This window comes from Mobula birostris, chromosome 29, assembly GCF_030028105.1.
Source record: "Mobula birostris isolate sMobBir1 chromosome 29, sMobBir1.hap1, whole genome shotgun sequence".
Taxonomy (NCBI): Eukaryota; Metazoa; Chordata; class Chondrichthyes; order Myliobatiformes; family Myliobatidae; genus Mobula; species Mobula birostris.
Window position 1 is genome coordinate 14,324,725 of NC_092398.1, and position 17,272 is coordinate 14,341,996.

General features: G+C 46.2%; 1 protein-coding gene across 3 annotated transcripts in view; it reads right to left on the minus strand.

The window, feature by feature from the left end:
* nkain1 (sodium/potassium transporting ATPase interacting 1) overlaps nucleotides 1-17,272 on the minus strand; it is an 883,832-nt gene that overhangs the window by 245,332 nt on the left and 621,228 nt on the right. For 2 of the 3 annotated variants that reach the window (XM_072246607.1, XM_072246608.1), the window contains exons 3-4: nucleotides 12,111-12,191; nucleotides 11,615-11,682 (exon numbers count right to left, since the gene is read on the minus strand). In XM_072246607.1, the coding sequence (XP_072102708.1) occupies nucleotides 11,615-11,682; nucleotides 12,111-12,191 (149 nt within the window). The remainder of the gene's footprint in view (nucleotides 1-11,614; nucleotides 11,683-12,110; nucleotides 12,192-17,272) is intronic. The other variant, XM_072246605.1, reaches the window with a different exon arrangement.

Sequence of the window (17,272 nt, forward strand, 5' to 3'; positions counted from 1 at the left end):
ATAGATAGATATACTTTATTAATCCCGAGGGAAATTGGGTTTCGTTACAGCCGCACCAACCAAGAATAGAGCGTAAATATAGCAATACAAAAACCACCAACAATCAAACAGCAAAATGCAAACTATGCCAAATGGAAAATAAGTCCAGGACCAGCCTATTGGCTCAGGGTGTCTGAACCTCCACGGGAGCAGCTGCACATTCAATGGCCACAGGCAGGAACGACCTCCCGTGCGGCCAAGTGTTGTATCACGGTGGAATGTGGCCAAAGTCCAACAGTAAAAAGTTCGATATTCAGTCTGTAAACACGTTCCTCGATCGTAATATGCCCCGGATTGCACCATCCGTTGTTAACCAGATCAGTAAGCACGCAACTCCTTTACGCTTACCACTCTCGGTGCACTTCCGGTCAGCCGGAGCGGTATAACCCACCGAACTCCTCTTCTCCAAAAGTCTCTGTTGTCTCGACCCGGTCCTCTTTCCTCGGCTTTGTGATCCCCCTCTGCATCCTCTGTGTGTTTTCCTCCGGATTTCAGCAGGGGTGTCCGCCGCTCTGTTAGCTAAGCCGGCCAGGATTTGCTGGAATACACAATGCGACCTTGCTTCTGTCCCGCGTGTCGGGATGTAACCATTTCCAGCGCTAAAGAAAACCCAAATAAAACTCTCTCTACCAGCATGTTAGAGAGGGTGCAGCTTCGACGTGTTACCGTGAGGAAAAAAAATACAAAAAATAACGTAAATTAAAAAGTAAGAAGAAGAAAGTAAAAGAATAGATCGGAACGGCTGTACCAGGCTGCATGCACGACCGGTGCATGCGCACTAAAGTATGGTGCACAGAAACAGATCTTTCTTGAGAAGAACAGGCTCTGTCAGTAACCTGACTTTGTGTGCCTTTCTTATAGGGCAGGGAACCTCTACAACCCACACCTCCAATCTCACCTCACTGATTGGGACACCGGACTCCAAATGCGCCACAGATTCACATACTTTTTCCAACAAATACATGTAATATTGGATCTTTTTTCTCGATAAGTAACCTGACAATTATAATGCTTTTTGTTTTATTTATTTAATTCCGTTCTCTTTATTTTTAGGACTTACATGAAGCCCTAATCACATTTTAGATCATATTTATATCATATATTCTCATTTTGAAATTGAGAAAATTCTACAGGGTTCACAAACTTTCTAGCAGCACTTTAGGTCTTTCTTCACCATAATTATTCAGGCCCAGTCAAAGCTTTGAGATATCTTGTCTATTGTAGCAATGTACTTCTATTTTCATATTCCCTGATACCTTTCCTTCCAAAAATTTCTAATGGTTAATTACATTGGCCATAAACGAGTCTTGATTACGTTGCTCCCTGTTTAATATATTTCCTCTTCCTGCAGTGATGCCCGGTAACCTTTCAATCCTCTCATTTTTACCGGTGCGAATTTCAATAGCTATTTGACATTTTAACTCCAAATGCAATCAGGCCTGTGGGCCTTAATTAAATAGCAAAGCCTCCTAGCTTGATTTTACTATGTAAACATGCTGTTTCAAGGTAATAGGTCTTCAAAGGGAAAATTAGGGACCATAAAACACAGTGGGCTATAGATGGGACTGATGATGAGGCAAATTATAGCTCTGTCAAGGGGGAGAAATGCTTCATCTTGCATGTCAGAAACAGAATCAGGTTTAATATCACTAGCATCTGTCGTGAAATTTGTTAACTTTGTGGCAGCAGTACAAAGCTATACATTATAACAGAAAAAATACTGAATTACAGTAAGTATATATATATTATATAGTTAAATTAAATAAGTGGTGCAAAAATAGAAACAGAAAAATAGTGAGGTAGTGTTCATGGGTTCAATGTCCATTCAGAAATTGGATGGCAGAGGGGAAGAAGCTGTCCCTGAATTGTTGAGTGTGTGCCTTCAGGCTCCTGTCCTTTCCTGTCAGATTTCCCTTTCTCCAGCCCTTTATCTCTTTCACTGATCAACTTCCCAGCTCTTTACTTCACCTCTCCTACTTTCCTAGTTTCACCTATCGCCTTGTGATTCTTTCTCTCTTCTCTCCACCTTCTTACACTGACGTCCTCTTTCTTCCCAGTCCTGATGAAGGGCCTCTGCCTGAAGCGTCGACTATTTACTCTGTTCCATAGATGCTGCCTGGCCTGCTGGGTTCCTCCAGCAACTTGCCTGTGTTGCAGTAAAAAGTATATCTTGGTATTGAGACACCTGAGTGAGGATTAGTGTAGGGGACCAAAATCTTGGTTGAGGACATAGGTCTCAAGGAGTTAGAGGTCAGGGGCAGGAGCCAGTGGTTGGAGTCCACTCTGCTGTCGAAGGTCAGTGTTCCTCAAGGCCAGATGTTGGATTGGCATACTGAGGACAAAGACTGTTGGCGTGATTCCCAAGGTCAATGGCCAAGGTTGGCGGACCCTGTGGACGAGCGCTGGTGACCACCCAGGCTAGCAAGACCCTCCAGGTTGACGAGTCCTGGGGTCGGAGATCCAAAAGGGCTGGTGAACGCCAAGGTTGGCAAGCCCCGGGGTTGGAGGTCCGCGAGTTTCTGGAGTTTGAGGCCCAGAGTTCAAAAGACCAGGACCGGCGATTCCTGGGTCGATACTGGAGGCTGAAGACCAAGGTGGGTGAGCTCAGAGGTTGACGCCAGATGGTCGGCGCCCCTGGGCTGCTGTTCAGAAGTCAGAGGGCCAATGTCAGGGATTAGAGGTTGGAGGACTGGAGGCAGCCTGTCCCGGTTTGGAGGTGTGTGTGTGTGTGTGTGTGTGTGTGTGTGTGTGTGAGAGAGAGTGGGTGTGTAGGTAGGTGGGAGGGAGGAAAGGGACTTGTTTAGCTGTCACTGTTGTTGTTTTTCCTCTTGTTGCCGTGTTATTCTGCCGGGCATCGTGGGGATGCTACGTTGGCGCTGGAATGCGTGGCGACACTAGCGGGCCACCCCCAGCGCTCTCTCAGTTTGCCCACAGCAAGGAGGATTTCCTGCTTTCCAACTATTTTAACTCCAGTTCCCATTCCCATCCCAACACGTCGGTTCATGGGCTCCTCTACTGCCAAGATGAGGCCTCTCTCAGGTCGGAGGGGCAACACCTCATATTCCAACTGGGTAGCCTCCAACCTGATGGCAAGAACATTGACTTCTCCGACTTCCAGTAATTTCTCCTCCCTCAACTTTCTCTCTTCTTCCAATCCCCACTCTCGCTCCCCTCTCACCTCGTCTCTTCTCCTCACCTGCCTATCACCTCCCCCGGTGTTCCTCCTTCTTCCCTTTCTCCCATGGTCCGCTCTCCACTCCTATCTGATTCCTTCTTCCTTGACCTTTTCCACCTGTCACCTTCCAGCTTATCGCTTCACTCCCGCTGCCCCACCCGCCTTCCTTCCCCCTCTTGATTTCACCTTTAGCTTATATTTCTTCCCCTCCCCCACCTTCTTATTGTGGCTTCACCCCCCAATTTTCCTTTCTGTCCCGATGAAGGGTCCCAGATCAAACATTGGCTCTTTATTCCCTTCCATAGATGCTGCCTGACCTGCTGAGTTCCTCTAGTGTTTTGTGAGTGTGTTACATCCATAGGTAAAGGGATAGAGAGGGCGGAAAAAGGGGAGGAGGGGTGGCATTACTGGTCAGGGATACTATTACAGCTACAGAAAGGGTGGGTAATGTAGCAGGATCCTCTTTTGAGTCAATATGGGTGGAAGTCAGGAACAGGAAGGGAGCAGTTACTCTATTGGGGGTATTCTATATGCCCCTGGTAGCAGCAGAGATACAGAGGAGCAGATTGGGAGGGAGATTTTGGAAAGGTGCAAAAATAACAGGGTTGTTATCATGGGTGACTTTAACTTCCCTAATATTGATTGGCACCTGATTAGTTCCAAGGGTTTAGATGGGGCAGAGTTTGTTAAATGTGTCCAGGACGGATTCCTGTCACAGTACGTGGACAGACCGACCAGGGGGAATGCCATACTAGATCTAGTACTAGGTAATGAACTGGGTCAGGTCACAGATCTCTCAGTGAGTGAGCATGTGGGGGACAGTGACCACTGCTCCCTGGCCTTTAGTGTTATCATGGAAAAGGATAGAATCAGAGAGGACAGGAAAATTTTTAATTGGGGAAAGGCAAGTTATGAGGCTATAAGGCTAGAACTTGCGGGTGTGAATTGGGATGATGTTTTTGCAGGGAAATGTACTATGGACATGTGATCGGTGTTTAGAGATCTCTTGCAGGATGTTCGGGATAAATTTGTCCCAGTGAGGAAGATAAAGAATGGTAGGGTGAAGGAACCATGGGTGAACCATGGGTGGAAAATCTAGTCAGGTGGAAGAAGGCAGCATACATGAGGTTTAGGAAGCAAAGAGCAGATGGGTCTATTGAGGAATATAGGGAAGCAAGAAAGGAGCTTAAGAAGGGGCTGAGAAGAGCAAGAAGGGGGCATGAGAAGGCCTTGGCGAGTAGGGTAAAGGAAAACCCCAAGGCATTCTTCAATTATGTGAAGAAAAAAAGGATGACAGGAGTGAAGGTTTGAGATTAGAGTGAAGATTAGAGATAAAGGTGGGAAGATGTGCCTGGAGGCTGTGGAAGTGAGTGAGGTACTCAATGAATACTTCTCTTCGGTATTCACCAATGAGAGGGAACTTGATGATGGTGAGGACAATATGAGTGAGGTTGATGTTCTGGAGCATGTTGATATTAAGGGAGAGGAGGTGTTGGAGTTGTTAAAATACATTAGGACAGATAAGTCCCCGGGGCCTGACCGAATATTCCCCAGGCTGCTCCACGAGGCGAGAGAAGAGATTGCTGAGCCTCTGGCTAGGATCTTTATGTCCTCGTTGTCCACGGGAATGGTACAGGAGGATTGAAGGGAGGCGAATGTTGTCCCCTTGTTCAAAAAAGGTAGTAGGGATAGTCCGGGTAATTATAGACCAGTGAGCCTTATGTCTGTGGTGGGAAAGCTGTTGGAAAAGATTATTAGAGATAGGATCTCTGGGCATTTAGAGAATCATGGTCTGATCAGGGACAGTCAGCATGGCTTTGTGAAGGGCAGATCATGTCTAACAAGCCTGATAGAGTTCTTTGAGGAGGTGACCAGGCATATAGATGAGGGTAGTGCAGTGGATGTGATCTATATGGATTTTAGTAAGGCATTTGACAAGGTTCCACACGGTAGGCTTATTCAGAAAGTTAGAAGGCATGGGATCCAGGGAAGTTTGGCCAGGTGGATTCAGAATTGGCTTGCCTGCAGAAGGCAGAGGGTGGTGGTGGAGGGAGTACATTCAGATTGGAGGATTGTGACTAGTGGTGTCCCACAAGGATCTGTTCTGGGACCTCTACTTTTTATGAATATTATTAACAACCTGGATGTGGGGGTAGCAGGGTGGGTTGGCAAGTTTGCAGACGACACAGAGGTTGGTGGTGTTGTAGATGGTGTAGAGGATTGTCAAATATTGCAGAGAGACATTAATAGGATGCAGAAGTGGGCTGAGAAGTGGCATATGGAGTTCAACCCGGAGAAGTGTGAGGTGGTACACTTTGGAAGGACAAACTCCAAGGCAGAGTACAAAATAAATGGCAGGATACTTGGTAGTGTGGAGGAACAGAGGGATCTCGGGGTACATGTCCACAGATCCCTGAAAGTTGCCTCACAGGTGGACAGGGTAGTTAAGAAAGCTTATGGGGTGTTAGCTTTCATAAGTTGAGGGAAAGAGTTTAAGAGTCGCAATGTAATGATGCAGCTCTATAAAACTCTGGTTAGGCCACACTTGGAGTACTGTGTCCAGTTCTGGTCACCTCACTATAGGAAGGATGTGGAAGCATTGGAAAGGGTACAGAAGAGGTTTACCAGGATGCTGCCTGGTTTAGAAAGTATGCATTATGATCAGAGATTAAGGGAGCTAGGGCTTTACTCTTTGGAGAGAAGGAGGATGAGAGGAGACATGATAGAGGTGTACAAGATACTAAGAGGAATAAATAGAGTGGATAGCCAGCGCCTCTTCCCCAGGGCACCACTGCTCAATACAAGAGGATATGGCTTTAAGATAAGGGGGGGAAGTTCAGGGGGGATATTAGAGGAAGGTTTTTTACTCAGAGAGTGGTTGGTGCGTGGAATGCACTGCCTGAGTCAGTGGTGGAGGCAGATACACTAGTGAAGTTTAAGAGACTACTAGACAGGTATATGGAGGATTTTAAGGTGGGGGCTTATATGGGAGGCAGGGTTTGAGGGTCAGCACAACATTGTGGGCCAAAGGGCCTGTACTGTGCTGTACTATTCTATGTTCTATGTTGTGAATTCAAACGAGACACTTAATCGTATGCTTCAATGTACGTGCTTTGGTTCGTTATGTGCCGTGTTGTATGACATCATCATTATGTGCTGTGTTGTATGACATTATCATTATGCGCCACGTTGCATGACAAGGGCAGTCATGGTCTTTCCATGACCATGATTGTTCTTGGCAAATTTTTCTACAGAATTGATTTACCATTGCCTTCTTCTAGCCAGTGACTTCACAAAATGGGTGACGACCCCCCCCCCCTCACCCCAGCCATTATCAATACTCTTCAGAGATTGTCTGCCTGGGGTCAGTGGTCGCATAACCAGGACTTGTGTTCTGCTCCGGCTGCTCATGCGACCATCCACCATCTACTCCCATGGCATCACATGACCCTGACCGGGGGTGGGGCAAGCACATGGTGTGCATGTGATAAATGAATCTGAATCCAAACCTGAGTACCTTAGGATCAGGAAAAGAAAAGGTGCTCATGAATGCTCTGGAACCTTCCTATGTAATTGACACATGACCTAACTTCAATTCCCCGGTTACCTTAGGGAGATAAATGCCAATCTAAATTAGAACTAACAAGAAGCACTCCATCTGACAATAATCACCCTTTGCACAATGATGTACCAAACACCCACCCGCCTTTGCATGTGGAGGCGTTTCCTAAACTCACACTGATGAAGGGTCTCGGCCCGAAACGGCAACTATACTCCTTTCCCATAGATGCAGCCTGGCCTGCTGGGTTCCTCCAGCGTTTTGTGTGTGTTGCTTTGGATTTCCAGCATCTGCAGACTTTCTCTTGTTTGTGACTACAAAGTCCTGACATTTTCCTTTAGATCCTTCAACCTCGGCTTCCCACTTCCTGTAATGGTTTGAAAACATTGGTTTTCAGGGACTCTACACATGACCTTTTCTCTTGTAGTTCAAACTTTAGAGTCCAAGAAGCATTCTGGTAAATCCAACTTGCAATCTGCCCAAGGCCAATATGTCATTAGATTTGAAGCCTCGAGGTACTCCACATGTCTTTTAACCAGGGGTTTTATTGCTGGAGTGTAACCTCTATTTCATTCCTCTGGATGTGAAGATCAGCATTCCTTTACCTTCTCTGACTATGTTGAACACCAATTCATTGGATGTTAGCTAAACTTGTGGGGATGTGGCCAGGTGGTTAAGGCATTGGACTAGCAACCTGAAGGTCGTGAGTTCGAGCCCCAGCCGAGGGAAAGTGTTGTGTCGTTGAACAAGGCACTTAATCACACATTGCTCTGCGGCGACACTGGTGCCAAGCTGTATGGGTCCTAATGCCCTTTCCTTGGACAACATTGGTGTCGTGGAGAGGGGAGACTTGCAGCATGGGCAACTGCTGGTCTTCCATACAACCTTGCCCAGGCCTGCGCCCTGGAGAACGAAGACTTTCCAGGCGCAGATCAAAAGTCTCGCAAGACTAGCGGATGCCTGTGAGCTAAACTCTGAGTGTGAACGCCACAGTCTCTTCTGGTGCTCACTGATTTTAGCCTTTTCCCAATTTGGAAAATACTTCATTGCATCTTTTCCAGCTACAAAATTACCTCTAGCAGTGGCACTTCACAATGGCCGAGGATGACTATCTTTCCAGTGTAAGGAACCAACCATCCACCCTTGATATCCATTCACATTACCTTCAATAAGTCTTGTACCAGCAGAACCGCAGAAGTCAAAATCGACAAGATACTCAACTGGATCAGCCACATAAACACTACAGGACTTGATCAAGGACTAGGCTTCCTGCAGAGAGTGAGAACCCAAAACCAAGTTAGATATTTGTTGAAATACTCTCCAATTGCAATGACGAGATTACTATATCTCCAACAACAGACGAGCAGCATAAGTATCTGTCCCATCATCCTAAACGTCCACTCTCTGAGGTATTTTAATATAAATAACTCCTGTGCTTAGTCGCTCAGTTGGGTGGCAGGGTGGACATGCGTCTCAACCAAAGGAGGTGTAAAGTGTTCCTTCCCCCCGCTAGCCTGCAGGTAAGGCGTATCACATACTTAGCCCCCTGATCAGGGTAACACAAAGCCATGGGATGGTTGTAATGAGAAACTGGTGTATATCACAAGACCACTGACGCCAGGCAGAGAGTCTCTGAAGAGTATTGATAATGGCTGGGGTTCACCCGACTCGTACAAGACACTGCCCAGAAGAAGGCAATGGCAAACCACTTCTGCAGAAAACTTTGCCAAGAAAAATCATGTCGTTTCTTGACTAAGTACATCATAAGACGTGGGGACCATGATCGCCCACATCACATGATGCACTTAGCCAAGAAAGGACTTCAGAAGCTCAGAGGAAAGATTAAAAGTATTCTTGAAACAAACACAAAGAAGTGGGGTACCAGAAAATGGGAGATATCATAGAGGATAAGGCAAGATGAGAAAAGGCACATACATTTTGAAGACAATCATGTCATGTTGTAGGTAAAGGAACAGCAGAAAAGGAAGGCAAGGGAAGAAGACCAAGACTTGGGTTTTATAGCCATTAAGGCACATATCTGTAAATATCTACTTGGTCCATGGAGAAGATTGGCAGGCATGTGAAATGGAGATGGACACTGGACCCACTTGTGTCAGTCATCCATTTTATATTGGAGTGGGTGGCCAGCAGTATCACCAGCCCAGACAGCAGGTATGTCCACAGGCACACGCCTACACAAAACTGGCGGGGTCACTGTGTTCAACCCCAAACTCAGCCAGAACTCGTAATGCACAAGTTACACAGAGCAAAGTCAAGCACGTAGCTCTGCAGCAGAAATTCTTCATCAACAGGAAACCACATCGAGTTCACTCATAGCTTCCAGGTGAGTAGCTCCGCCATCCTGATCTGGCTGACAGGTGACTCCAAAGCTGCGGGAAGTTACCTGTCCTCCGAGACGGCCCAGCAAACCTTAATGGCCACATTGAAACAGTATGACAATGACTGAAGACAATGCTACTTCATTACAGAGAAAAACTACTGGAAAGCTTTGATGGTCCAGGAAGGTCCCTGACAAGTTAAGGCTGCTTCAGAACTGTGGTGAGGACACAAACTGCATTAGGGTAACAGATACATGGAAGTAAGGGTTGCCATCTTGTTCAGTTCTCCACAGCTTACAATTATAAACATATCTTCAAGCTGGAGAGCTACTTCCACAGTGATGGCCAACGTTGTCACTAATGTCAGTCCTGGGCTGCTGCTTGTCCTTTGTTCAATAACCAGCCCAGGGTGACCCATAACGTCTTGTAGATTAATACCAACAAAAGGTGTTGCCCCTCCCCCGCACTTTGGTTACTATAAGACCATAAAACCAAAAGACATAGGAGCAGAATTATGCCATTTGGCCCATCACGTCTGCTCTGCCATTCAATCATGACTGATCCTTTTTTCCCCTCCTCAGCCCCACTCTCTGTATCCTTTGATGCCGTGTCCAATCAGGAACCTATCAAGCTCTGCTTTAAATACACCCAACGACCAGGCCTCCACAGCTGCCTGTGGTAACAAATTATGCAAATTCCCCACCCCCTGGCTGAAGAAGTTTCTCCGCATCACTGTTTTAAATTGATGCCCCTCCCCCCTATGCTGAGGCTGTGCCCTCTTGTCCTAGACTCCCCCACCATGGGAAACATCCTTTGCACATGGACTCTGTCTAGGCCTTTCAACATTCGAAAGGTTTCAATGAGATCCACCCTCATCCTTCTAAAATTCCAGCGAGAACAGACCCACAGCTATCAAACGTTCCTCGTACGATCACCCTTTCGTCCCCAGAATCATCCTTATGAACCTCTGTTGATGCATGAACTGACGTGTGCACTTCGATATTCAGTTGAAGCTTATGCTGAGTTTTCCCACCTTTAAGCGGTTTTCTGCCAAACTCCATCTGCCGTATAACCTTTAGGGAGATGTCCATCTTCAGCAAGCCCAACACTTATTATCCATCTTCCTCCTGATCGTCAGCAGCCTGAGAGTTGCAAGTGCTCCCATGTTGGGGATTTCAGAGTGTTGACCCAAACAGGAATATTCTGTAGAACGTGCACATATTTCGTTTTCCTCTTTGATCCTCTCCTCCAAGAGGACCACAAGCTTGCCGTAGGGTTTGGAGGCTTGCGTGCCTCAATCATCCGAAGAGCTATGCTGGTTAGAGTCAGAGCCTTGTGCTTTAGCTCTTGGTATGGTCGCCCATGCCAAACAGGTCAGAAACTCTTGTTTTCTCTGAAAACGGCTCCCTCGCCCTCGCTGGCAGCCCTCCAACTCTGTGCCGAAAGACCCACAACTCTGGGGCCTCGTAGATCACTCTCCAATACACACTCCAATCCCTCCAAGTCCCTGAGATTGGGGCGTCTATCCCACCCGAACCCGGGTTTGTGTGAATGCTGTGTAATTTGGTGCCCTGTTACAACTCGTTGCCAGGAAATAACAGACAGCACACTGCGCACGATTAACGTTATTATATTTATGAATATTGGCTTAATATTGAATATTGGGTTAGTAAAGGAAAGTGTGGGCATGTGGCCAAGTGGCTAAGGCATTGGACTAGCAACCTGAAGGTCATGAGTTCGAGCCCCAGCCGAGGCAACGTGTTGTGTCCATGAGCAAGGCACTTAATCACACATTGCTCTGCGACGACACTGGTGCCAAACTGTATGGGTCCTAATGCCCTTCCCTTGGGCAACATTGGTGTCGTGGAGAGGGGAGACTTGCAGCATGGGCAACTGCTGGTCTTCCATACAACCTTGCCCAGGCCTGCGCCCTGGAGAGTGAAGACTTTCCAGGTGCAGATCCATGGTCTCGCAAGACTAACGGATGCCTTAGAGTAAAGGAAAAAAAGGGAAAAGAAAAACTGAAAAGGGCCCATTGTAGTTAAACAGCCAAATGTGCACATCTTGGAGCTCAACTCTTCCAAAAGTCCTATTCACCGATCCTCAGTGGACTTCCGCATCTTGCGCCATCGAACCACGGTTCCCACTGGGTCAAATCCTACGACCGGTTCTCTCCAGCGTCTTCTTGCTTCATCTCCCACCAAACACAGACCCCAGTTCACCACCAGTGTCAGGACCACCAAAGTAAAACCCACTCCCCTGATTGGATGGCTCCCATTCCAAAGCACTCGTTATCTCTAATCATAACCCAAACACTGCTTCTATAGAAAGACCATTACGTTAGCAGTGAGGCCTTTCCCAGGGTGTTGCAGGTCAAAAGGCAGAGGCCAGACTAAGAGTGGTCCACTGGTCCTCCAGGTTCGGGGGTTCAGCTCAGGGCTAACAACCCTGACTGGTAAAACAAAATCGTCATGGAAACACCAACGAAGAATCCTTCTTTACCTGTGTGGACGGTACGAACAGACAGAGATGGAGGACCTTCAATGCTTCCCTAAACACCAGCAGCTGCCCTAAACAAACAGGCAGTAAGTAAGTAAGTTTTTGATCCTCTTCATTGTAAAATTCAAATCTTAGTTTTTCACATGCTCAAGACTTGATTTCTCCAAGCACCACGGCTCTGGCTAACTCCACTCTACTCCACCACCCTTGACAGTTTCTCGGTAATCAAAAATCTTTCAGCTCAGTCCTCTCTTACTCAGAGTCCTAGTCCTTACCACTGCACTCAAAACTCATTTCTCTTCTCTCCCCTCTTCACAGAAGAAATAGAGCCACATAAAAATCGAGAGATAAAAGCTTTCAGACTTTAATTCGGCAACGTGTTATCTCTACCCTTGAAAAGCTGAGAAAGATGGAGTCCGGTGCGCACATTTCCGATTGCAATGCTGTGATTAACTACGCTGTGAGAGTCATCTTTTTGGAACGTAACCGAGATAATTACCTGTGACAATTGGCCAACTTCTAGATAAAAGCAGATGATGAATGAATTCCAAGCCACCCACAGCACCAGCCATCCTGCATACTGTGTAAAACAAAAGAGAATAAAAAGCACTTTAGATATTGAAAACACCATTTAAATCTGATTAACTTTCTGCAGTCTTCTGTCTATGTATCCAATGTCAGCCACCCTCAGCTATAGCAGTTTTGTTTTTGAATTAATATCAAGGACCAGCCTTATTTGCCAAATACAGTCACATGTATTAGGGATTTGCTGTGGTGTGTTGGTGAGACATGCAACAAAAAATACAGTCAACCATTATAATTTATTTATTTTTACTTATATTTATCACCGTGGAGTTTTCAGCGGTGACAAATTTCACGACGCAGGCTGGTGATAATAAGCCTGATTCTGATTCTGAGAGATGCTTTCTTTTGTTTCTGGCTTTTATGTTCGTAGTCCTCCACTGATAATAGTACATAGAATACATGTCTGATAAGTGAATTAGAATTAGTTTTATTACCACTGACATATGGTGTGAAATTTGTTGTTTCGTGGCAGCTGTACAGTGCAGAGTCGGTCCTTCGAGCTGCGGTGCCCAGCATTCCCAAATTTAATCCTAGCCTAATCACAGGACAATTTACAATGACCAATTAACCTACCAACTAGAACACCTTTGGACTGTGGGAGGAAACCAGAGAACCCGGAGGAAACCCACACAGTCACGGGGAGAACGTACAAACTCCTTAGTGGCAGCAGCAGGAATTGAACCCGGGTCGCCCGTACTCTAAACCGTTGTGCTAACCACTATGCTGCCATACTGCCCTAGTTAATGTTAGTACAGGTATAGAATAAAATATGTATAATTATATAAATACCAGCATGTATTTATAATATTAACAACATTATAAAAAGTAGTTAAAAGTGCAGTGATAGGAATAATAGACAGAGGGGGTGGGGAGGACTAACTAAAACTGTTGATCAGATTAACTGCCGGGGAAAGAACTTTTAAGATGGTATGTTTTTTTTGTTTTAATAGCGTTACAGCGCTTTCAAGAAGGGAGCTTTTGGAAAAGGCCGTGTGCTGGCTGCATAGCGTCTGCGATGATTTTTTTCCTGCCTGCTTCTCTGCCTCGAAAACTTACAAGTCCCGCAGTGACGATAGACTGCAGCCAATGACCTTCTCCGCACCCTGACACTTTTTACATCTTTTGAGGGAACGCTGCGCCAAAGCAGACGGTCATGGCAGATGGTGGGGTGCTCTCTGTGATGACGATATAGAACTGCACCAGTATGCTCTGGGGAAGAGAGAAGTTTGCAGGTCCTCCAAGGTCACAAACAGTTTATTGGGATTGGTGTTGGTTTATTATTGTCGCATGTACCGAGATACAGTGAAAAGCTTGTCTTGCATACTGTTTATACAGATCAAATCTTTACACAGTGCATTGAGCTAGAATAAGGTAAAACAATAACAATGCAGATCTAAATATAAAAGCTAGCAAAGGGAAGTTCAGTGCAGGTAAACAACAAAGTTTATGATCTTAACGAGGCAGATTACGAGGCCAAGGGCCGATCTGATCATACTAGAGGTCCATTCACGAGTCTGACAACAGTGGGATAGAAGCTGAATTGAGCCTACTGGTATCTTGTTGAATCTTTTGCCCGATGGGAGAGGGGAGGAGAGAGAATGTCTGTGGTAGTTGGGGTCTTTGATAATGCTGGCTGCTTTACTGAGTCTACAAGTCGGAAGTGTGGCAGTGACCTGAATTCCCACACATCGGAAGATGCCTGCAGCCCTGCAGCAGCTAGCAAATCCAGCCACAAACAAGAGAAAGTCTGCAGATGCTGGAAATCCAAGCGATGCACACAAGGTGCAGGGGGAGCTCAGCAGGCCAGGCAGCATCTACGGGAAAGAGCACAGTCGATGTTTCGGGCCTAAACCCTTCGGCTGGACTCAAATCGAACCTGCTGGTCTCCCAAACCCTCATTTGCATGGATAAGGTGTACGTAGATCAGGTAGTTGTAGATTAGGTCCTGTAGTGGGCTCAGGTCCAGCCCCACACATACGCTGGGCCAACTTGTGAGCGCCAGGCACAAGCTGAGGGGGTGCTGCACTCTAGAAGTGCCGCCTTTCTCATGAGCGATGAAGAGCTACTTCAAAGAAGAGCAAGGCGAGCCTGGGCCAATATTTAGCACTCTGCCAGCATCATTGAAACAAATCTGGCTAACGTAAGGTTGTAGCTTGCCGAAAAGTTTGGCACCCTCGAATTCACTGTTTCGTTCTCCCCATTCTAACGTTGACTATACTGCATTCACCGACACGACCGTCAGGAACTTTCAGTAAACTGAGATTGTGAAAGTCTCCCTTTCTGCCGGTGACGTGCTCTCTCTGGTAAATTGCAACGAGGGAGATTAACTGCTGGTTCTAGCTTTACGAGCTCCAGAATTATCAAGAATGCCATTGCCACAAGCTGACGGATATTAGCAATGTAAAATCCAGGCAGCTCACTGAGCATCCCATTTAGTACCAGAGATGATGGCAGCTGACATCCTTATTCCAGTGAGGTGTCACATCCAGTATTGTTCCCTTTATAATGGTGAAAACAGTTCACTGTAAACTGTGTACAGAACCTCGGCAGCTTTGTTCTGACTGCTGTCAAAACTCCCAGCAAACTGAACTGGTTTCCTTGATGACTCAGGAGGTAAATACACCACAAGGCACATCGGCCATTTTGTGAGGTCCCACCCTTGATCACTGCCCAGAGCATCCACAGCAGAGAGGCCTAACCGGGCTTGCTTGGACGTCAAAGTTCGAAGTAAATTTATTTTCCAAGTGCGTAAATGTCACCGTATACTACCCTGAGATTTGTTTATTGCAGGAATTCATAGTACATCTGCTCTGACCCGGATCTGGGGCGCACCCTCCAAATATCCGGACCTGCCTCTCGACTTTTTTGCACTACCTTACTTTCCCTTTTCTATTTTCTATTTATGATTATGATTATGAAGACACGTACTCCTCTTTTATTGTCATTTAGTAATGCATGCATTAAGAAATGATGCATTATTTCCTCCGGTGCGATATCACAAAACACAGGACAAACCAAGACTAAAAAAACTGACAAAACCACATAATTATAACATATAGTTACAAACAGTGCAACAATACCATAACTTGATGAAGAAGTCCATGAGCACAGTAAAGTTCAAAGTTTCTCAAATGTCCCACATCTCATGCAGACAGAAGAAAGAAGAAAAACTCTCCCTGCCATGCCGACCACAGTCCGACTCTGAGTCATCCGAAAACTTCGAGCTCTGATCAGCTCTCCGACACCGAGTACCGAGCGCCATCTCTGCCGAACAATTCGACCTCCCTCTCGGTCGCCAAAAGCAGGCAAGGCCGGGGATTCTGAGGCCTTCCCTCCGAAAGATTCCCGACCACACAGTAACGACAGCAGCGAACAGGCGTTTCAGAAACTTCTCCAGATGTTCCTCTGTGCTTTCACATCCATTCTCCATCAAATCAGAATTGTCCACGGCCCCTATTTAACAGATACGATATCATTTTTCACCGGAGAGCTGCGCACACACAGGCGCGCCGCCATCTTCTCCTCCCGCCTTATGATTTATGATTTATAATTTAAATTTTTACTATTTTCTATCAATTTGTACTCCAGGGAGCGCGAAGCACAGAATCAAATATCGCTGTGATGATTGTACGCTCTAGTATCAATTGTTTGGCGACAATAAAGAATAAAAAATACAACAGAATCAATAAAACCTACAAACAAAGACGGACACGCAACCAATGTACAAAAGACAACAAATTGTGCAAATATGAAAAAAATAATAACAGTCCTTGAAAGTGAGTCCATAGGTTGCGGAATCAGTTCAGAGTTGAGATGAGTGAAGTTATCCTCACTGCTTCAGGAGCCTGATGGTTGAAGGATAATAACTATTCCTGAACCTGGTGTGGGACCTGAGACTCCTGTACTTCCTTCCCAATGGCCTTTGTGATGGGAGTAGAGAAAGCTAGCAGCAACCCTGTGTATGATTCATGTTCAGAGATCAAATTACGTGGAGCTTCCCGGAAAATCTTGACATTTGACATCTAGCTTCAAAGAGGATGCAGGATGGACGTGTGGGATACTTGCGGAGTCTCCCTACCATTCACTGGGGACATTTGAATTGACTTGAGTTGACTTTACTTCTTACATCCTTCACATACATGAGTAGTAAAAGTCTGGTGGAAGAAGCTGTCCCAGAGCCCATTGGTCCTGACTTTAATGCTGTGGTACTGTTTCCCAGATGGTAGCAGCTGGAACAGTTTGTGGTTGGGGTGACTCAGGTCCCCAATGACCCTTCGGGCCCTTTTTACGCACCTATCTCTGTAAATGTCCTGAATAGTAAGAAGTTCACATCTACAGATGCGCTGGGCTGTCCGCACCACTCTCTGCAGAGTCCTGCGATTGAGGGAAGTACAGTTCCCATACCAGGCAGTGATGCAGCCAGTCAGGATGCTCTCAATTGTGCCCCTGTAGAAAGTCCTTAGGATTTGGGGACTCATGCCAAACTTCTTCAACCGCCTGAGGTGAAAGAGGCGCTGTTGTGTTTTGTTCATCACCCAGCTGGTGTGTGCAGACCACGTGAGATCCTTGGTGATGTGGATGCCGAGGAACTTAAAGCTGTTCACCCTCTCAACCGCAGATCCATTGACGTCAATAGGGGTTAGCCCGTCTCCATTCCTCCTGTAGTCCACAACCAGCTCCTTTGTTTTTGCGACATTGAGTGAGAGGTTGTTTCCTTGACACCACTGTGTAGGCTGCCTAGTTATTATTTGAGATAAGGCCAATCAATGCAGAATCACCAGCAAATTTAATTAGCAGGAGTGCTGTGTACACAGGGCCCTTAGTATTATTAAGGATCCCACCCATCCATCCAGCATCCTCTTTGACTTTCTACCATCAGGCAGGAGACTCCGATGCATACAAACAAGAGCAATCAAGATGAGAAACAGTTTCTACCCCCAGGCCATTAGACTTTTGAACTCCCTGAAACATCGCATTCGAAATGTTACTAGATAATTTGTACTCATTCGTAAGGCCAGTGATGTTGTGGGGATGGAACTGGACTCTCTGACGGTGGTGTCTGAAAAGGGGATGCTG